This window comes from Tachyglossus aculeatus, chromosome 9, assembly GCF_015852505.1.
Source record: "Tachyglossus aculeatus isolate mTacAcu1 chromosome 9, mTacAcu1.pri, whole genome shotgun sequence".
NCBI classification, from domain to species: Eukaryota; Metazoa; Chordata; class Mammalia; order Monotremata; family Tachyglossidae; genus Tachyglossus; species Tachyglossus aculeatus.
The window spans coordinates 10,524,209-10,547,226 of NC_052074.1; the positions used below are offsets into that span (position 1 = coordinate 10,524,209).

The 23,018-nt window shown below is 41.4% G+C and overlaps 1 protein-coding gene across 1 annotated transcript; it reads left to right on the top strand.

The window, feature by feature from the left end:
• Nucleotides 1–342: 342 nt before the first annotated feature.
• On the top strand, nt 343–14,798 carry MDH1 (malate dehydrogenase 1). Its single transcript, XM_038751650.1, has 9 exons — nt 343–377; nt 7,393–7,491; nt 7,997–8,093; nt 8,632–8,807; nt 10,083–10,205; nt 11,983–12,159; nt 12,614–12,727; nt 13,366–13,455; nt 14,450–14,798. The coding sequence occupies exons 1-9, from the start codon at nt 375–377 to the stop codon at nt 14,573–14,575; spliced, it is 1,005 nt and encodes a 334-aa protein (XP_038607578.1). The 5' UTR covers nt 343–374; the 3' UTR covers nt 14,576–14,798.
• Nucleotides 14,799–23,018: the final 8,220 nt, after the last annotated feature.

A 23,018-nucleotide genomic window follows, 5' to 3' on the forward strand; every position in this document is an offset into this window, starting at 1 on the left:
CCAATCGCCGAACTCCCTCAAAACGCTCCCATTCCTGGGTCCGAATCACTCCGCGTCCCGTCGGCCTCCAATGGCTGCCCACCCCCTCACCTACCGGGACTATTTTTTTCACCCTCGGCGAGCGGCGGAGGGAGAAACAGGGTGTGATGAAACGAGTGCATTCTGGGAGTTGTAGTTCTCTGGGCTCCCGGAACGCTCCGGCGGCGGCGGCAGGGGGAGCCGGGAAAAACTACAACTCCCAGAGGCGGGGGGGGGGGGAGCGGGTTGGGCCCTCCCGCCCGGCTCTTAAGTGCTACCGTTGGGGCCGCCTTGTCTTTGCCGCAGTTAGAGGTGACCCTGATTGCAGGGCCACGAGTGACCCATCCACCGCAATCATGGTGAGTATTGGGGCCTGGCCAGATGGTCACCCCTCTAAACTCCTTCCCTTCCCCACAACACCTCTATCTATGTATATATGTTTGTACATACGTATTACTCCTGTATATATGTATATATCATCATCATCCGTATTTATTGAGCGCTTACTGTGTGCAGAGCACTGTACTAAGCGCTTGGGAAGTACAAATTGGCAACATATAGAGACAGTCCCTACCCAACAGTGGGCTCAATATGTTTGTACATATTTATTCTATTTATTTATTTTACTTGTACATATCTATTCTATTAATTTTATTTTGTTAGTATGTTTGGTTTTGTTCTCTGTCTCCCCCTTTTAGACTGTGAGTCCACTGTTGGGCAGGGACTGTCTCTAGATGTTGCCAATTTGTACTTCCCAAGCGCTTAGTACAGTGCTCTGCACACGGTAAGCGCTCAATAAATACGATTGATGATGATTACTCTATTTATTTTACTTGTACATATCTATTCTATTTATTTTATTTTGTTAGTATGTGTGGTTTTGTTCTCTGTCTCCCCCTCTTAGACTGTGAGCCCACTGTTGGGCAGGGACTGTCTCTAGATGTTGCCAATTTGTACTTCCCAAGCGCTTAGTACAGTGCTCTGCACACGGTAAGCGCTGAATAAATACGATTGATGATGATCTTACCTCCTTCCCTTCCCCACAGCACCTGTATATATGTATATATGTTTGTACATATTTATTACTCTATTTGTACATATCTATTCTATTTTATTTAGTTAGTATGTTTGTTTTTGTTCTCTGTCTCCCCCTTTTAGACTGTGAGCCCACTGTTGGGCAGGGACTGTCTCTAGATGTTGCCAATTTGTACTTCCCAAGCGCTTAGTACAGTGCTCTGCACACAGTAAGCGCTCAATAAACACGATTGATGATGATTACTCTATTTTACTTGTACATATCTATTCTATTTATTTTATTTAGTTAGTATGTTTGGTTTTGTTCTCTGTCTCCCCCTTTTAGACTGTGAGCCCACTGTTGGGCAGGGACTGTCTCTATATGTTGCCAATTTGTACTTCCCAAGCGCTTAGTACAGTGCTCTGCACACAGTAAGCGCTCAATAAATACGATTGATGATGATGATGTTGGGTTGGGGCTGTCTCTATATGTTGCCGACTTGGACTTCCCAAGCGCTTAGTACAGTGCTGTGCACACAGATTGATTGATTGATAAAGTCCGTGCCCCTTAAGTGCCTGAGATAGGAGCTGCTCCTGTAAGGCTTTGGGAATATTGCCCGCCTTTTCCCGGGAACTGGCCCCTGGAGCTATTTTAGCTCCTCTCAATCAATCAATCAATCGTATTTATTGAGCGCTTACTGTGTGCAGAGCACTGTACTAACCTCCTTCCCTTCCCCACAGCACCTGTATATATGTTTGTAATATTTATTACTCTATTTTACTTGTACATATCTATTCTATTTATTTTATTTTGTTAGTATGTTTGGTTTTGTTCTCTGTCTCCCCCTTTTAGACTGTGAGCCCACTGTTGGGTAGGGGCTGTCTCTCTATGTTGCCAACTTGGACTTCCCAAGCGCTTAGTACAGTGCTCTGCACACAGATTGATTGATTGATAAAGTCCGTGCCGCTTAAGTGCCTGAGATAGGGGCTGCTCCTGTAAGGCCTTGGGAATATTGCCCGCCTTTCCCCGGGAACTGGCCCCTGGAGCTATTTTAGCTCCTCTCAATCAGTCGTATTTATTGAGCGCGTACTGTGTGCAGATCACTGTACTAACCTCCTTCCCTTCCCCACAGCACCTGTATATATGGTTGTACATATTTATTACTCTATTTTACTTGTACATATCTATTCTATTTTATTTTGTTAGTATGTTTGGTTTTGTTCTCTGTCTCCCCCGTTTAGACTGTGAGCCCACTGTTGGGTAGGGGCTGTCTATATGTTGCCAACTTGGACTCAGCGCTTAGTACAGTGCTCTGCACACAGTAAGCGCTCAATAAATACGATTGATTGATTAAGTCCGTGTCCCTTAAGTGTCTGAGATAGGGGCTGCTCCTGTAAGGCTTTGGGAATATTGCCCGCCTTTTCCCGGGAACTGTCCCCTGGAGCTATTTTAGCTCCTCTCAATCAATCAATCATCAATAGTATTTATTGAGCGCTTACTGTGTGCAGAGCACTGTACTAAGCTCTTGGGAAGTACAAGGTGGCAACATACAGAGACGGGCCCTACCCAGCCGTGGGCTCACAATCTAGAAGGGAAAATGATCACAATAGCCCAGTCTTAAATTAGATCATCCCCCCAACTCCACAAATGCTCTCTGGAGATGGACTGGTCTCATTTATTCATTCAATCAGTCGTATTTATTGAGCGCTTACTGTGCAGAGAACTGTACTGAATGCTTGGGAAGTACAAGTCGGCAACATTAAATTTAGGAACACTGATGGAGAATTCATGCAGGCCATTCTCCTTTTTCTTTTCTCCTTTTAAGTGCTTACCACAGTGCTCTGCATGTAGTAAGTACTCAGTAGATATGATTGATTAAGCAATAGAGACTCCAGTTCAACTAGTCGAGAGTGTTTTAACACTAGGTGAGTTTTGGTGCTATTGATGTCTGACTACTTGTTTTGTTTTGTTGTCTGCCTCCCCCTTCTAGACTGTAAGCCTGTTGCTGGGTAGGAATTGTCTCTTTCTGTTGCCTAATTGTACTTTCCAAGCGCTTAGTACAGTGCCCTGCACACAGTAAGCGCTTAATAAATACGATTGAATGAATGAATGAGCATGTAGAGACAACAACGGGCTCACAGTCCAGAAGGGGACTCCCCATCTTTCGCTTTCTTCATCATCTGAAAAGGTGCAGTCCTCGCCCTCGCAAGAGTAGGTTTTGAAAATAATTCGAGTTTGACCTGCCCCAAAGATTGGTGGGGGAAAAAATATATCAACTTACGTCAGGATGAGTCTATTTTAGCATAAATTCAATGGTATGTATTGAGCGCTTACTGTGTGCAGAGCACTGTATGTGAGATGGCGCCTTTTCGTACAGCCTTTGGGTGATTATTATGGTAAGGAGTCCCAGATTTCGATTTATATATCATGGGTGGAATCGTTCAGCAGTGTCGTGTTTTGTCAATGCCACCTAAATTGTCTTCAAATGGAGCCTTCTTATAATGTTAGAAATGTATTAAATCAGTGGAACCTTTACCAAGTAGGTCAAGGACGTTTTCTTACCTCACTTGCGTAATTTCTAAAATCTGAACCCTTGCGTCGAGGAAAAAAAGGGAAAGGTGGCAGTCGGTGACACCACCGTGTAACATTTGGTAGGGAGAAATGATTTGAAAATCACTTAAGGTGTGTGTTTGATTTTCTAACATGATTTTACTTTGAAATAAAATTAAACTGGAAAAAAATGTTTTATGTGGTCTCTCTGGATATTGGAGAAACTCATCATTACCTTCCATTCCGCGATTATTCGTTTTGTTAAATTCCAGACTCCATTGATGTGATATAGGGAAATGTGAGCAATGGGATCCACAATCAATGGTATTTGAATTGTACAGAGCACTGTACTAACTGCTCTCCAGCCTGTTAACCTGAGCAAGTAACTGGGGAAATTAAGATTCCTATTATCTGTCAAATTTTAGATATCATGTAAGTACAGTTAGTAGTATTGGGTGGACAAATTGTATGAAGGACAAAAGGAGAGTTGGGATGAAATTTATCAAATTTCAGGCCCGGGGGCAAAAAAACCCAAGCCTTGATACCGTCAGAAAGTGACAAATGTATGAGGAGATAGGCTTTGTATGACCATGATGAAGGTCATTTTGACTCAATTAAAATGAAGGAAATGTCACACATAAGGATTGTCTGGAAGAACATATTCTTAACTCACAATTACCCAAACTGAAATTCAGGAACTGGCAGCAGGATCTTAAATAGCTGTAACTTTACTGATTTAAAGGGAATGTAGGAAAAGAGATGATGCAGGTGTTTAAAAAAAAACCCCAAAAAAACCCCATATAGGTTCCAGCCTGGCACAAGGGTCACAGCTAGACCTTGGGGCAGGTGCGGTCTTGCCTGCTCCATTACCAGACCTCCTTCTCTTCGCGTTGAGGGTTGGGGTCTTTCCTCAGCAAGCAGAAGGATAGCCTTCATACCCACCTGTTTTTTATGCCTCCAAGAAAGGAAACTGAGCCTCTACAAATGAGTTGCCCTTCATTCTGGAGATTCAACCTTTGCAAGATTCTACCGAGGGAGGTAAAATGGATTCCCAAAGTGACTAGCAGACTAGCTAAGGCAAAGCAATGCTAATCACTGAAGATACTCCAGGAATTTAGGTACTCGTGCGTACTATTTATAACAGTTGTTGGCTACGGCCTTGGAGTAAAACAGAATACTTTTACATTTTTAATAACTGTAATCTGAAATCTTAAACCCACAACCTACCTCTGAAGGAAGCTCATGCTAAGTGCAAAAAATTCATTCTTTACTAAGATCATGGCAGACGGCCCAGGTTGGGTGTATTATAGTAACCTATGATCACATCACAAAAGTGCAGATGCTCTTCTGCCTAAATGTTGTCCTAAAATAGAAGGGAGTTACTAATAACCTATGCATTTGCTTATTCTAATAAATACATTTTACATATAGTGGATATTATATTTGACCATATCCTTATCAAATAAGAATTAACTTTACTCAGTCAGTTGTATTTATTAAGCACTGCCTCTGTGCAGAGCACCTGTGCTAATCGCTTGGGAGAGTACAATATTACAGAGACATTTCCTGCCCACAGTGAATTTGTCAAAGACCAAAGAAATCATCAAAGAGGTGTATTTAGAACTGGAATGTTGGTGAGACTGCCTAGCTGTGGAAATCTGAGCCGAGACATGGGTGCCGTAACACCCCACAATCTGAGCTGCTTTACGCCAAATGACGGACTGCAGCCTCAATCAGATGTGCACTAATCTCCTCACTGTACCTTGTTCTCACCTGTCCCGCCATCGACCCCCGGCCCACGTCCTCCCCCGGGCCTGGAATGCCCCCAATCCCTCTGCCCATCCGCCAAGCTAGCTCTCTTCCTCCCTTCAAGGCCCTGCTGAGAGCTCACCTCCTCCAGGAGGCCTTCCCAGACTGAGCCCCTTCCTTCCTCTCCCCCTCGCCCCCCTCTCCATCCCCCCATCTTACCTACTTCCCTTCCCCACAGCTCCTGTATATATGTATATATGTTTGTACATATTTATTACTCTATTTATTTTGCTTGTACATATCTATTCTATTTATTTTATTTTGTTAGTATGTTTGGTTTTGTTCTCTGTCTCCCCCTTTTAGACTGTGAGCCCAATGTTGGGTAGGGACTGTCTCTATATGTTGCCAATTTGTACTTCCCAAGCGCTTAGTACAGTGCTCTGCACATAGTAAGCGCTCAATAAATATGATTGATTGATTAATGTGCTGATCGTTTCCCATGATAGCACTTGCTGGAACTACAAGTTCCAGGAATCAGCGCACTTAGTGAGTTCAGAGCATTGTACTAAGCATTTGACAGAGTACAATACAACTGAGTTAGTAGGCATGTTCCTACTAACTTAGTACAGTGCTCTGCACACAGTAAGCGCTAAATAAATACCATTGATGATTTTCCCTGCGTACAGCGAGTCTAGAGGGGATGATTGTGTATTGACGGCTTAAAAGTGGCTCCCCCATCACTTGTTTCCGTAGGTCAGGCTTGGCCAGATATAAGATTGTATGTGATCCCCATACTTGTAGTGCGTAGATTGGAGCTGAACTTTAGTTCCCTTCTCTTTTTATACTGATTATTGTTGGACGTGCCTATACACAAGCTCTCCATTAGATAATACTCTTGGCACCTCAGTGAGCCAGCAGCATGGCCTAGTGGAAAGATCCCAAGCCTGGGAGTCAAATGACCTGGATTTTAATACGGGCTCCGCCACGCGCTTGCTGTTTGAGCTCGGGCAGGTGACTTTAACTTCTCTGTATCTCAGTTCCCTCATCTGCAGAATGGGGATTTAATTCCCATTCTCCTTCCTACTTAAATTGTAAGCCCCATGTGGGACCTGATGATTTTGCAGCTACCATAGAGCTTAGAACAGTGCTTGGGACATAGTAAGCACTAAAAAAAACAACACAGTTATTAGTTTAATGCTAAATAATAATAATATTAATAATGATGGCATTTATTAAGCACTTACTGTGTGCAAAGCACTGTTCTAAGCGCTGGGGAAATTACAAGGTGATCAGGTTGTCCCATGGGGGGCTCACAGTCTTCATCCCCATTTTCCAGATGAGGGAATTGAGGCCCAGAGAAGTGAAGTGACTTGCCCAAAGTCACACAGCTGACAGTTGGCAGAGCCGGGATTTGAACCCACGACCTCTGACTCCAAAGCCCGGGCTCTTTCCAGTGAGCCACGTAATCTTACTATGTCTTTGCTGGCTACGTTTTCTTAAGGTGTAGGTGAAATATTCTAATATTCTGTAACCTAAACATTGTTACACTGGAGAGCAAAATCAGGGTTGTCACTTTTTCTTCTCCAGTGCTTCATATCTATCCCCTTTAATTGATTCAGAGCCCCTCAGAAGCATGCAGAAGAGGGGAGGGAGTTGCTTAGAACCAAAGACTGGGGAAAGATTATAAGAGCCATATTTTGGAGACAGACCTTCATTTAAAGATGAGTTTTATAGTTCAATTTTTCCTTCCCTCATTTTCAGGGTTCTTACCATCAAGACCAGGAATCATATTTGTACACAGTGAAAATATACTGCTGACCATTAAACAGTGCAAGGAATAAATAAAAGATTGATTTGTTCCCTAGCATTTGAAGTCCTTTGGATTGTATTCTTAGAGCATGTTTACAGGGACAAAGGCTTTGCAGCTTGGCCACATAGAAATGTGGGAAAAAAATGGTCCTTTTAGAGCTATTGTGAGCCAACTGGATAGGTGGTTTACTTTCTAGGTACAGTGATCCTTTTCCGGAGCATAAAATTTGTGTTTTTCCTTCTCATTGCAGTCTGAACCGGTGAGAGTTCTGGTGACTGGAGCTGCAGGTCAGATTGCCTACTCCCTGCTTTACAGCATTGCTAAGGGTGATGTCTTCGGTAAAGACCAGGTATGAATCAAGCTTTAAGGAAAAAAATCTCTCCCGATCCTAGGGTAGGAGAACTGACTACAACAGGGGTAAGAACCCCACAACATTCTTTGCCGGCAGACATGTTGTTGGAAAAATGTTTCCCTAATTCCACTATAGCGTCTATGAAGTACGTAGAGAAAACACACTCGTGACAACTGACAGGATTTCTTGCAGAGTGCACATGATAGTCCATCTTACTCTGCATCCAGGAGGTGACCGGTTGGGGAGGACTGAGAGCAGAGAATGGGCAAAAAGGAAAGGGGAAGAGGAGCAGAGTGATGAGGGCTGGAGCCCAAAGCAATTTAGGTAGTTGGGGGAAGAAAAGAGCAGCAGAAACAGGTTGTGAAGTTATTTCAGCACTCTGCGGGAAGGAAAAACCCAGCATGGGAGGTGCAAATCTTAGTATTTGGGGACTTGGGTTATTACTAAGTGACATAACGTACACTGGTGCTGTTTTCTGGTTCTTTTTTTGGCTGTCTGACAGGCTCTCATTCTTGTTCTGTTGGATATCACTCCAATGATGACGGTGTTAGATGGTGTAGTAATGGAATTGCAGGACTGTGCTCTTCCTCTACTTAAAGGTAAAGTAATGGAGTGCTCCTACACTAGAATTTCAGGGCTGTTAAAAAGAAGAATTAAATTTGAGTACCTGTTTCAAGTTATCTCAGTATTAAAAGGGCGTAAGATATTTTATGTGGAAGTGTTGGGGAGAAGCTTTACAAGGGTGGGATGATATACTGATACATGCCTGTTGACTAGTGAGGAAAAGTGCAGTATAAATTGCCCTCCAGTTATAGTTGAGAGTATGGAACCTATAATGTGAAATCTGAGGCTTAGACAAACATTAGCTCAGTATATAAATTATCAAAATTATTCCCCTTTTTAAAGCAAAAATACTTTTGAAAAACAGAATGCAGAAATGGGTTTACTCACTTTGGATATGGTGGAAATTTATTTTTAATTCAAAAAGCAAATCAGTAGCCCAATTTTCTTATCCAGAATACTGTATGTAAGAAAAAACACTATAATTGCAGAGGTATGGCATTAGTTCATAGATATATAAAGTCTCATAAAGGACGATCAACTTATGTATAAAAACGCTTTTTTTTCCTATTGCAGAGGTTGTTGCCACAGACAAAGAAGAGGTTGCCTTCAAAGACCTTGATGTGGCAATTCTGGTTGGCTCTATGCCAAGAAGAGAAGGCATGGAGAGAAAGGATTTACTCAAGGCAAATGTGAAAATTTTTAAGGCCCAGGGCACAGCTTTGGACAAATATGCCAAGAAAACTGTAAAGGTGATTTGCCCCTTATTTCATTATGGTTGTGTAAAGCTTCCAGGTTTGATCAAAGCAAAGACCCATGTAAATATGTTTTGGAGAGAACTCTTGCTCATGGGGTCGTTCCTCTCAGTTTGAAGAATGGACCACAGTAAAACCATGGATCCTAATCCCTGTCACTTGGAGCCTGAAGATGTTGCAGTTAAAGTGCAGCATTCCTGGATTCTTTAGAGACAGTTTGTGTTAAAGTAATCACCATATTTACTTGCATAATCCTCTTTTCCTCCTACAGTCTTTGAGGAGGAAATTAAAGATTATTTTTGTAAGTAATGAGAGCTTCATGCTGGAAGAGATAGCAGGAGTGGGAGCTGCTACGATAATTCGTAGTTCCTCTTGTAAACGGCACTTGGGAGAGTTCATTAGCAGAGGCTGTCCCGATACCCTTTCACCTTTCTCTTCCTTCTCAACTTTTTTCTCGTGCTAGACTCAATACCCTGCTTAGTAGCTCCTCCACGTTTTGGGGTTGCAGAAAGTGGGGTCATTCACCTCCACATAAGAGAAACTCCTTATCATCGGCTTTAAAACACTCAATCACCTTGCTCCCTCGTACTTCACCTTGCTTCTTTCGAACTACAACCCAGCCCGCACACTTCGCTCCTTTAATGCCAACATACTGTACCTTGATCTAGTCTATCTCGCCACTAACTTCACACCCATATCCTGCCTCTGGCCTGGAACGTCCTCCCTCTTCATATCTGACAGAAAATTACTTTCCCCACATTCAAAGCCTTATTAACGTCTGCCTCCCCCTCTAGACTAAGCTCCTTCTGGGCAGGGAATGCGTCTACCAAGCTTGTTAATTGTTATATTGTACTCTCCCTAGTGCTTAGTACAGTGCTCTGCACACAGTAACTGCTCAATAAATACAATCGATTGAGTGACTGGGGCAATTATGTGAGTAAATGTGGTAGTAGTTAACCAAGGTCAGATTTCACGTAGTGAAATTTGCATTGCCTTGAGGCTCGGATTTATATTTATCAACATTAAACATATACTGTGATGTTTAGAAGGATCTCAAATATTCTGAATAGCTTAAGATGCTGTAATTGACTTTTGTGTACCCATTATGTTTTTTTCCACTCAAGCAAACCCAGTAAAATTGAGAAAATTTCTGTTACTCGGGGATCAAATTGCTCTCTGTTAAGAGCTCTCTTTAACAATTTTCTCTACAATATGAGTTAGGTTGGTGCCTTTTTAAAAGCTAACTTTTTCTTGTGTCCTTTCCTTTGCTAGGTTGTAGTGGTGGGAAATCCAGCCAACACTAACTGCTTGACTGCTTCTAAGTCAGCACCATCTATTCCAAAAGAGAACTTCAGCTGTCTGACTCGTCTGGATCACAACAGGGCTAAATCCCAGGTAGGAAATCCACCCAGAGATAAAGGGATCTCTCTCGCTTACCTTTTAGGTTTTACATGTCTATAAAACTGGCTTCACCTTAGAAAGTTTTAGACCTCCAAGTTCTTTTTCTCTTGCAAATCCACCCCTCTGAGCTTGTCTTTCTATGCCCCCTGTTCCCCTGACCCCTATGACAGTTCTTCCCTTCCAACTGAGTGCCAGAAAAGGTGTTAACTTTACAGCTTCAGGTTAACCATGAGGATTTCCAAACTAAAGTAGGGTGAAGGAAAGGAGGCCCCTTTCTCTTAAATTTCAACTGCCCCCTACGACATTTTCACTCTGGGATGGAGGCCCTCTGTATAGGGTCTATGTCTTCGCATGTACAATTAGAATACAATGTTGACACTTCCAACAAGAAGCATTTTTTAGAGCAGTCTCCCTCAACATGGCATCAGAAAACTCAGTTTCAAGAACTCGTAAAAATTAATATTGGGTTTAGTTCACAGACAAGTAACCGCACTTGTAAAATATTTTTATTGATATTTCCAAACACTCTTGAATGAAATTAAAATTATATATTAATGCTTGAGGCAATGGAGATCTGATTGAGCCAGTTTGCTGGTTTTAAAATGGAAGGATGGTGTGTCCTTTCCAGGTATGTTGCAATTAGCTAATAATGTCATCTTTTTATTTGGAACTATTCATCATGACTATGCTTCGATTTCAACTAAGGTAGCTCAACACCGTGGAAGCGCTGGGGGAGATATTTGGCCTTTATGGCTACACCAGGTATAGAAGTGGGAACAATATTAGCTCCTAATCCCAACCTTTGTCCCCCTCCACACTTAGCCCTTAACTAAGGGTACAAGGCTGTGAAAGTTTAGACTGTGGAGTATGCAGAGTCCTCTAAATATGGCACCTGTGTACCCCTTCATGCCAGAGAAGGATATCGTGTTCTAGGAGGTGGGGGTAGTGAGGGTGGAAGGAGGAGGAACCTGGGCCCCCAGAATGTCTGGATGGGGTTTGACCTTTTGATCTCACCCCCCTTTCCAAAAGCCCAACCTGTTCACCCTCCAAAGTTCACTACCTGTGCAGATCCAAAGAATGTAATGAGCATGTGGGCCATGGTTCAAAGTGGGTGCAGAAGGACACTGTAGGCATTCTTGCAGGGAAATGGGAGAAAGAGAAAAGCTTCAGAGCCATCTTCTATGTTATATGCGATGCACATAGGCTCAGACATAGTGAGTGCTATAAATGTGAGCTTTCTTTACTGGAATGTTTTTAATAATGCAACCCCCACATTATGAGGTAATTGGATGTACACTGAAGTTGAAAAAATGAAGAAACACTTATAGTCTTCTATCTCAACAGCATGGAAATCGTATCATACTCATTGTCTGGTTGGGGGTGACTTGGGGTTTATATGGGATGAGGCATATTGATTCTCTCACGTCATGAGATGAAAAGATTTAAGGATCATTATTGCCTTCATTTTGTTTGGTTTTGTTCTTATGGGCTCTGAACTTGTACTTCCCAAGCACTTAGTACAGTGCTCTGTACACAGTAAGCGCTCAATAAATACGATTGATTGATGGATTGATCTGAGGCCCATGGAGGAGAACTACAAGGAAGAGGGGCCTATCTATCCCCTGAAGGCTTGATCTCTACACACTGTGGAAATTTGCAAAACTTGTGGAGTCCAAGGGGGCGGGAGGGAAAAGTTAACTGCTACAGGCATCATGTTATCTGGATTTAAAATAACTGTGTAAAAAATGCTCTTGTTTCTAAATTGATCTAGATTGCCCTTAGACTTGGTGTGACTGCTAACGATGTGAAGAATGTCATCATCTGGGGAAATCACTCTTCTACCCAATATCCAGATGTTAACCATGCCAAAGTAAAGCTGCAGGGAAAGGAGGTTGGAGTTTATGAAGCTGTGAAAGATGACAGCTGGCTCAAAGGAGACTTTATCTCGGTAGGTAAAGTTCTCAGGCTTAGTTTTATGCCTGTTTAAAAGATCTTTGGGGGGACGGGAAAAGGAATATTCTGTGCCTCGTCTTGCTAAATTGGCTTAAATAGACAAGCATTTTTGTATAATTCTAAAGTTGTATTAAGCTAATGACAATTTTATTTGAATGACTTTTCATAATTATGAAACACTGGTATCACTGAACACCTACTGATTATTAAGTACTTAAGGTAGTACAGTGGTAGCAAAACACCCCCCCTCCCTGTCCTCAGGGAGCTTACAGTCTAATGGGGGAGGAGGGAAGATAGGATTTACAAAAAGGAAAAGCAGGTATAAAGCAGGAAGTGGTTCAGACACATCAGGCTGAAGCTCTGTTTAGTCTAACCCTGGTAGTTTTAATTAAAAAGATTCAAAATTTGGCTGACAGGCAAGTAATTCACTTTCTTTTTGTCCACTAAAGACTGTCCAGCAGCGTGGAGGAGCTGTCATTAAGGCTCGGAAACTATCCAGCGCCATGTCAGCTGCCAAAGCAATCTGTGATCATGTCAGAGACATTTGGTTTGGAACTCCAGAAGTAAGTATTCTCTTATATTTGTGTAGTTAATCAGTGATATTTATTGAGTGCTTACTATATGCAGAGCACTGTACTAAGCATTTGGGAGAGTACAGTGCAACAGAATTAGCAGACATGTCCCCTGCCCATAACGAGCTTACAGTCTATAGAGGGAGAGACAGACATTACTTTATTCCATAACTTATAATAATAATGATGGTATTTGTTAAGCGCGTACTATGTGTGAAACACTGCTCTATGCACTGGGGGGGATAAAAGGTGATCAGGTTGTCCCATGTGGGGCTCACAGTCTTAATCCCTATTTTACAGATGAGGCACAGAAGTTAAGTGACTTGCCTAAGGTCACACAGCAGACAAATTTCAGAGCAGGAATTTGAACCCATGGCCATAAATAAATGAACAATATATAATGTGTGTTTACTCTTTTTTTGATTTCTTTAATGTATTTGCCAAGCTGCATTTCCTGCAAGTGATTATTTGGAATAGTTCCATGCCATGATACCATTTGAAATATATATCAATATGGAAATGGAGGTAGCATGGGGTCCTGTGTTCATGCTTAACATTCCTATTTGAACTCCCCAAAGAGGGAGAAAGAGGAAATGATCTCTTGGTAAACTTTTTTTTGTTGTTTCCAGGGTGAATTTGTTTCCATGGGTGTCATCTCTGATGGCAATTCCTATGGTGTCCCTGACGATTTGCTCTACTCATTCCCTGTTGTAATCAAGGTAAGATGTGGTAACACCTACAGTTGCTCATGTCTGTCTTAAACATGCTGGTAATTAACTTCCATATTAGTGGGGAACCTACTTTTAAAAGAAGTTTAAGGATTTAAATTGTTGGGTCTAGAAAACAGCTTTCAACGTAGAGAAATGGATCTTGAACTGGAGCCGAAGTAAAGGGATCTTTAGTCTAAGGTGAAACAGCCTAAATGCTCTGGTGCAAGCTTACAGTGCAGGCAGTTCTCAACCTGAGATATTTTGAGTTACAACAAACCACGTTTGTGACGTATCTGTTTATACCCAGTTTTGACTGTACAGCACTAAGCCTCCTTTATTGCAGTAACTCCGGGGATGCGGGTGGTTGGAAAGGAAGGTCAAATGGGAGCTGTGGCAAAGTGGGGAAATCATTTTAAAAGCCAAGATATCAGCCAAGAAGAGGTAGAGGAGGGTGGTCCTTTTGATTATCAAGTGGGGTTGACATGGCCGTTGTACTTCTGATGAAGTAAAAGTTGGCTATCCTATAGCAGAATCTCTCTGACTCAATAAAAATACATTATAGGCATATAACTCGTACATACAATTTTGGGTCATTTTGATAAAAATAAGGTCTGTGGCCTTGGTCCAGGACTCTTCCCCCATTCATTACCGTGTTCTTATGAGGGAAGTTTGTTCTGGCTCACATTTTTATTCAGTACATAGCTTTTAGTAACCAAATGTTTTGCCAAGTTGCTAATGTTAGATCTTTCTCTTCGTGCATTTAGCCTCATTTTTAAATGTTCACCAAGTTGCTTGAGAAAATAAGTGACTTACTCTGTATGAATACTGTTTCCCTTGCTCTCTTACTCTTACTCTGTTTCCCAAGTGCTTAGTACAGTGCTCTGCACACAGTAAGCGCTCAATAAATACGATTGATGAAATATCTAGAAAAGAGTAAGACTTGGTTTACTGTAGTAACGGAGCTAGATCAGATCCATCTTATTTGGAATTCTTTTTATTACAGGATAAATCTTGGAAATTTGTTGAAGGTCTTCCAATTAATGACTTCTCCCGTGAGAAGATGGAACTTACTGCAAAGGAACTGGCAGAAGAGAAAGAGACCGCGTTTGAATTCCTTACCAGTGCATGACTAAGCAAACATCATGGGCTCATAAAACATGTGAAATCTGAAGAATCTAAATGTCGTCTTTGAATCTAGTACCAAATATTAATGCTGTGCTTAACCCCCTACTATTTGTGAAAATCGTGCATTTTGAGCATTATGTTTGCTTCTTGGTACATATGTGCCTAATGTCATGTTATGAAATGATGTTGGTGAGGATCTAATTAAAATTATATATTTGAGTGTGAAAGCTTCAAGCTTTTTAATTTTTGGTAACTTGCCTTTTCTGAACAGGGATTACTGTAGTCTTTAACCCATCCAGCAAAAAAGTGACTTGAAGAGCAGAGGGAAAGAAAAATTAGAAAATATACATGATCCTCATTTTTAAAAATTGTATTAGGAATATTTTCAGAGGATACACTAAATCTAACAATGAAAATCAAGAATGCTGACTATTCTTCAAAGGTGATTCTGCAGACTCAAACTAGACCAGAGCAGAGAGAGGACAAATAAGGGATGGAAGATGCCAAGCTGGCTAAACTCAATTCTGCAGAGACTTGAAAAGCTAATAATGTAGGCAAGGCAATGCTGTGGCACACTTCACTGAATGTAGGCTGGAAGTTCAAGGACCTGGATTATAGTCTTTGTTTGGGCAGCTTTGGGAAACTCAGTTTCTTGTGGGCAGGCGATGTGTTTTATCAACTCTTGTTTCGTATTCTCCCAAGTGCTTGCTTAGTACAGTGCCCTGCACCCATTAAATACTCAGTAAGTACCATCGATTGATTTAACTGAGCCTCTCTGTTCCTCACTGTTCTCAGTTCTAAAAATAAGGAAATGATCCTTTACTCAGTAGAATGTTGTGGGAGGTAAAAAGGAGAATTGATTCTAAAAAACTCTGGGAAAAATGAGAACATTCTGAAAATTCAAGGTGGTATTAAATGGCAGAGCTACAAAGCTAGTGAAATTAGGCCAAACTCCTAGAGAATACAGACAGAAAGCACAAAGTACCTAAGAGCAACTTTGGAAAACAAGGCCAAAAAACAATACAGGCTTACATGTAAAAGTGTGAGTGCTTTAGTACAGGGCAAATGGGGTAATTTCCTTGAGCCCACACTCTGATATTCTCCCAACTAAGTGGGCAGAAGTGCTTGAGAAATTAGAAATTAGCCCTCAAACTAATGGCTCACATTTTTAGTCGGAGATACTTTTTAGTGGAACTGTACTGCATTCCATAAAATAGCTCCCTCCATTATCAATCAAAAGTATTCATTAACCATCTAAGTGAAGATAACTGACTATATTAAGTGCTTGGGAGAACACCATAGTTAGACATGATTTCTGTCCTTGAGTTTTCATCTAGTTTACAATCCCCCTCCTTACACCCTGGAAGCAGTGGCTGGTTGGCCACTAAGTTGTTTAGGAAGGATACAAAGGAGACTCTGGATTAAATTTAATATATTTTTGTTTATAGTGAACTGGGGAAGCTGGGAGGGGGAAACATAGTGACCCCCTTCCCAGGTAAGAGGAAGAAGTTGAGAACTGATACCTGGAAAGGCAGACACATTTAGGGGTTTGGCATTTCTGTCAATAAAAATGGTTAGAAGTGCTTAAGTGTAGTATATGTTTAAGCACTATGTGCCAATCACTGTACTAAGCACTGGGGTAGATTCAAGAAAATCAGGTTATAGTCCCTGTCCCAAAAGCAGTTCAAAATCTAAACTGACTCCAAGCTAAATCCGGCTTGGAATGAAACAGCACTCTAATCTAGAATTCATTCATTCATATTTATTGAGCACTTACTGTGTGGGGTTGCAGGTGAAGTGCCTTTAAAAAAAAGAACGCTGGAAGTATTTGGATCATCAGGGACTTGATGGCAGATGTTAAGTTCCTGAGGATTGGAAAAGAAGGAAAAGTTAATATTTTAAAAGGGGAAAATAATAATAATGGCATTTATTAAGCACTTACTTTGTGCAAAGCACTGTTCTAAGTGCTGGGGCGGTTACAAGGTGATCAGGTTGTCCCTCAGGGGGCTCACAGTCTTAATCCCTCTTTTACAGATGAGGTAACTGAGGCACAGAGAAGTTAAGTGACTTGCCCAAAGTCACACAGCTGACAAGTGGCGGAGCCGGGATTTGAACCCATGACCTCTGACTCGAGTCCTGACTTCCATGCCCATGCTCTGTCCACTAAAGCCTTGTTGCTTCTCACGCTCCTTGTGGGCAGAGATCACATCTACCAATTCTGTTGTACTGTACTTTCCCAAGCGTTTAGTACAGTACTCTGCACACAGTAAGTGCTCAATAAATACAATTGATCTCCTCATCATCTCTAGTACCACTATATGGAAGTAGAGGTACTTATTTTAGTTTCTTCTAGGAGGCAATCAAGGAAGATCCTTGATATTACAGGTGGATTAGTTTAACATTGAGACTTGGGAAGATGTTGGAACAAGAAAACTACAGTAAAAAAAAAAAATAAAAAGGCTGGCACTAGAAAGCCTGCCTGAGTAGCATACCATATCAGATGAATATCAGGTAGATAACACTTTTTCTAGACTTTAGTACGACTTGATTCTGGTCCCCATGTATTCTCCACTGACAAGCTCGGAAAACCGGATTTCGCCTATACTGTCATCACGGTGCAAAACTGCTTTGAGTGTTGCTCCACGAAGAGAGTCTGTCAAACCGGGAGAAGAGAACATGATCAAACGTGGCGTTTGATTGGGAAGCAGAGTGACCTAAAGGAAAAAAGCATAGGCCTAGGAGTCCGAGAACCTAGATTCCAGCCTAACCACCAGAGTAACTGAACACCAAATAGTGTCCCTTCAGCCCCTTCCCCAACCCCCACCAACCCAACATAGTTTCAGGGGACAGACATACAGGCTGGCAAAAAACAGGCTGGTAGCAGGGTAGAAAGGAGCAGCAGTTTGGCATAAAATCATTCATTCATACAATTGATACCACAGCAGATCTCGAGAAAGATTCCCCTGTTGTAACGTTGCTACGACTCCAACTTTAAACCTACAGAGACTTAAAATAAGCAGTGCCATTCCATCTCTACGTGTTTAATGCAAAGCCATTTTTTATCCAACATTAATTTATGGTGAAAGACAAGGTTGAGCAAGTAGCAGAAGAGTGAAGGTATTACACTATACTTCAGGAATCCCTTCCCCAGTGGCTAAGTGGAAAGCTTCCAGCACGACACCCGGTAAGTACATCAGGCATGTCTAGTGTGGAAAAGCTACTCATAATTTCATAACAATAACTCAAGGTGCCAAAAGAGTTTGGCTACCAAAAAAATGTGAACAAGTTAAAAAAAATAATTTTTGAAAACACCAGTCAGTCATGGAAAGCATATTAGAAAAGTATCAAACACAAACCATTATACCCATTATAAGAACGGACAGATTTGGGGAAGATAAAGATCCACCAATCATATTGGCAGTGACTATCCATAACTAAAGAAAGTTTTTGATAATCATACAAGTTCATATTTCCAGGCCCAGGCCCCAAAGAAATCAGTATGTGCCACTGAGGGTTTTCATATAAACATACATGTATTTTTGAATAAGGACACTGGCTGCGATATGACAAGAAAGGAAATTCACCCAGCTACCCGTCAAGGCTCTTGCACGTGAATAATGTCTGGAGCAGCCCTGAGAAGTCTAGCGCAGTCATATGTCATTTCAAAAGATTTCAGGGAAGATTTTGTCGCTCCACAATGGTTAGTTTTGAATCCCTGAGATATCTTAGGAACCAACCCAGTCTTTCCAAGGGAATGCCATGGGATTGTAGTGGTCAATGGGAATAGACTTTAGAACAGCACTTAGAACAGTGCTTGGCACATAGTAAGTGCTTAACAAATACCATCATTATTAGACCTCTGAACATCCCTGATTCCCATTTCCTACTCCTTTTTCTCCCCTTGTAATAATAATAACTATTATTATTATTATGTTCCTTGTTAAGCACTTACCATGTGCCAAGCACTATTCTAACCGATGGGGTTGATACAAGTTAATTGGGTTGGAAACAGTCCCTGTCTGTCACATTCTTAATCCCTATTTTGCAGATGAGGAAATGAGGCCCAGAGAAGTGAAGTGACTTGCCCAATGTCACACAGCAGGCATATGGCAGAACCGGAATTAGAATCCAGGTCCTTCTGATTTACAGGCTCCTGCTCTGTCCACTACAGCCTTGTTGCTTCTCAAGCTCCTTGTGGGCAGAGATCACATCTACCAATTCTGTTGTACTGTACTTTCCCAAGCGTTTAGTACAGTGCTCTGCACACAGTCAGTGCTCAATAAATACGATTGATTTCCTCATCATCTCTAGTACCACTATATGGAAGTAGAGGTGCTTATTTTAGTTTCTTCTATGAGGCAAGCAACGTAGTAAACCAAGGAAGTGCTTATGCTGAATGTGGGGCTACAAGTAAGGAGAGCCATGCAATTGACTACAATTTGAGCAAGCCAGATTTTTTTTTTGAACAGAAATGAAGTTGGTTTAATATAACCCATTATAACCCATATCCTCCCCTTTACCTGTTAATTTCCAAGTGCCTGAGTGAGAAGAAGGGACTACTATATTGTTTTTTTCCCATTAGTTTCCTGTAGGACTTAGTAGAACTTTTATTTTCTGAGGATGGGGTGGAGTGATAGCACTGTTCCAAAAGTCAGCCCGTCTGTTATGTTTCCTTTGGCCTTTATCATTAAGATAGGAAGAAAAATGCTTCCCTGAAGGAACAGAGATACTGGAAAGGGGAATGCAGAACAAAGAGTTGGTTATGGAACACGGGTTTGCTAATTAGAATGAATTTACCAAATTCAGAAGCCTGTTCTATTATTTAGCATTCTGTAGATAGATTCATACTCCATTTAGCTTCTAGCCTTTGCTTCAAACAGTTCAAAAGGAGGATGACAGAACAATGAGAAGAATGGAAAACAAATGCAAAAATATTGGTAGAGATTTGGGCAAAATGAACGGGCTAGTACTTTCTTAGATTTAAGAAGAGAAATAATAGCAATTTTAGTAGTCAAGAGTTGTAGAAAAAAACAGCTACCTGACAATTAAGTACTGAGTAACATGAACTTCTTACAAAATCCAAATCAGGCTGAAAGTGAGCTCCAACTGATTATGCTGCTGTCAGATTAAATTGGAGCTCCAAACCTTCTTGCTCCGTATTTAATCTATTAAAAATATGTATTTCAACCTTCTAGGCAGGTAGAGTGTAAACAAGTCCCTTGGAATCGCATTGATTTTAGGCAGGAGGATATGAAAAAAATAAAAAAAAGGTCATTTGTTAGTCCTTCATTTGTACCAATCTTTTCATGGGGTTTCTCTTTCGTTTGGAAAAATACATTTTGCATTACAACTGGTAAATCCAAAGGGATTACAACAGATTTAAATGAAAAGAGAAGCTTATGTAAATAGAACCATCTTTGAGTTGAAAATGGAAACAATTTTTTTGTACTTGGACCACAAAGTCCCTGTTGAGAAAAAGATTCCAAAATTCAAATGAGAGTTGAGAAAAAAAGCTCAGCTGTCACCGTCAGAGGATGATACTTCATTTCCAAGGGAGACTGTGTCTTCGTTACTTAGCAGCTTAAGTGGAGGGACAATATGCAACTTAGGTAGAAATAAGTTTTAGTGTGCTTCAATTGCCCAGCAAATGTGTTTGAACTGGCACACTAATTTGTGACCAATAATTTAATCACCCAGATAAGATTTTTTATGCCGAATCGATTAACTGCAATCATCAAACAGAGATGATCTTGCTCTTATCTTCATCCCTTAAACGCTGATCACTGTCCATGCTGCTGTAATTTCCTCTAACACAAATTGGCATGACTCTACAAGACATAGGAGAAGGGGGCTAGATCATGGCTTGATTTTCAATTTATTTTTTTCTTAATGCTACAAGTAACCCTCAGAGTGTGAAAATGATACTTTGTTCTGAACTAGTTTTAAACTTGCCGAGGCCACCAAACCGCCCCCCCCCCAAAAAAACCCCCAAAACTGCTGTTCACTTTTCCCTTTCAATTTTCCTTTGTTTCCCCCTTTATTTTCCCAAGCATCAGCTAGAATTTTCTCCTCCTCTGTACCTCCCCTATCTTTAAATACCTCATTTTTCCTATTTTCCCTCCGTGTCTCCTTCCTCAGTTTCTTCTACTCCCTCCCTATCGCCTCTATGGGGCCTAGCAGGGGACTCTCGGATATTCCCCGGTCCTTCCCCCTGCCTGCCCAACATCCATTTCCACTCTGCTTCCACACCCACACATGTTGAATAACTCACATGTCCTGATTAATACATACTTTTAGTTATACAGAACCACCAACTTAGAACAGGCCCCAAGGAGATCAGGGCATGGAGTAACCTCTAAGCTACAAGAGTCACTCACCTTCATCCACACCTTCCTAAATGGTAGAGACCCCAGTAAACCAAACTCAGCCAAATACCTTGGGTACTGCTCTTGCCTTTTACATTGCAGTGTTTTTTTGTTTCATCGTTTCTATGTATCTGTAGCCAGTCTCCTCTTCCCTCTTAAATTCTTCGATTGTGAGTCCTTTAAAAGGATGGGATGGGATGGTGTCTAATTCCCCCACTGTATATTTTCCCAGTGCTTAGTGCAGTGCCCTACAAACAATAGCCACATAAATTAGTGAAAGTATAATATAAATATACTACAAATCTAAACTGGCAATATTCTTTGCTAAAGCTGAAAACTACTATCAGAGTCAGGAGAACAAGGTTCTACTTTTGCAGTCAACTGCAAAGATTCACTATCATACTACAACTTCCCATGTGGTTAATAGGCTTTGAATCACTTAAACAGATATTAAACAAAAGTTTAGTGATGCTGTAAGCTTGTTGTGGGCAGGGAACATGTCTTCCAACTCTGTCGTATTGTACTCTCAAGCTCTTAGTACAGAGCTCTGCACATAGTAAATGTTCAATAAATACCATTGATTGATTAATATAATAGTATATAACACATGAACACTTTTCACATTATTTACCACAGGTTTGGGAATGGGCCCCAATTTAGAACACCTATGTCTATGAGAAAATATACTCCAAGATACAATCATTCACATAGTCAATGCATGTTTTCAAGGAAGACCTCATAGCTCTACCAATGGGTAAGTCTGTATTCTCAGACAGTCCTGACTTCTTAGAGCATGAATCAATCAATCAATGGTATTTATTAAGTGCTTGGGTAGATCCCTAACCAAGGAGCTTACAGACTAAATGGGAGACTGTCTCTGAAATAAATTACAGATGGATATATTCAGAAGTGCTCTGTGGCTGGGGGAGGGGTGAAATACAAAATGTCTTGTACATTTTGAATAATGTGTATAAGATGTACAGAGTGTGTGCATAGACAATGCAGATGGAAGGGTTTAGACTAAGTAGTGAGGGCTTAGTCAGGGAAAGCCTCTTGGAGGAGATGTCATTTTAGTAGGGCTTTGAATGTAGGGAGAGTGGTAGTCTGTTGGCTATGAAGGAGGAGGGAGTTCCAGAGAGAGGACATGAGCAAGGGATTGGTGACGTGGCTGAAGTACAGGGGGTAGGCTGGTGTTAGAGGAGTGAAATGTGCAGGTTGAGTTGTAGTAGCAGATCAGTGACATAAGGTAGGAAGGGGAGAGTTGATTGAGTGTCTTAAAGGGGGGTGGTAAGGCGTTCCTGATCGAGGCAGATGTAAACGGGCAACCAATGGAGGATTTGGAGGAGTGAAGAGATGTGGATCAAGAGGATTTTTTTGGAAAAAGAATTTGGACATCAGAGACTCAGAGACTCATCCACTTGGAGATGATAAATGAAGCCTTGGGAGCAAATGAATTCTCTGATGGAGTGGCTACAGAGGGGGTGTAGAACAGGACCCACACCTGAGCCTTTTTTTTAAAATGGTATTTGTAAAGTGCTTCCTGGGTATCAAGCACTTGTCTAAGTACTGGGACAGATACAAGTAAATCAGGTCAGACACAGTCCCTGTCCCACCTGGGGCTCACAGTATAAGTAGGAGGGAGACCAGAAACTGAATCTCCATTTTGCAGTGGAGGAAACTGAGGCACAGATAATTGACTTTCCCAAGGTCACACATCAGGCAAGTGATGGAGCCAGGATGAGAACCCAGGTCCTCTGGCTCCCAGGGTCGTGCTTTATCCACTAGGTCATGCTGATTCCCGAGTTTCCCGGGAATGGGGGCAGAAGAGGAGCCTGCTAAAGACACTGAAGGGCAGTCAGAGAGATAAGAGGGGAGCCAGGAGGGGTCAGTGTCAGGAAAACCAAGATTAAATAATGTTCCCAAGAAAAAGGGGTCATCCACACATCACCATTTGTAGAAGCTGATGCAAGTATGCAAGCAAATAAATGTAAGATATTTGCTTACACTTACTTGCCGAACACTGTACCAGGTACTGGAATAGATACAAGATACTCAGGTCAGACAGCTTCTGTCCCACATGGG

What these genes read in the sequence shown, in the direction of transcription:
- MDH1 (XM_038751650.1), top strand. An exon ending in TGCTCTTCCTCTACTTAAAG is followed by an intron (nt 8,094 to 8,631) that starts GTAAAGTAATGG and finishes TTCCTATTGCAG; the next exon opens with AGGTTGTTGCCACAGACAAA. An exon ending in ATGCCAAGAAAACTGTAAAG is followed by an intron (nt 8,808 to 10,082) that starts GTGATTTGCCCC and finishes TTCCTTTGCTAG; the next exon opens with GTTGTAGTGGTGGGAAATCC.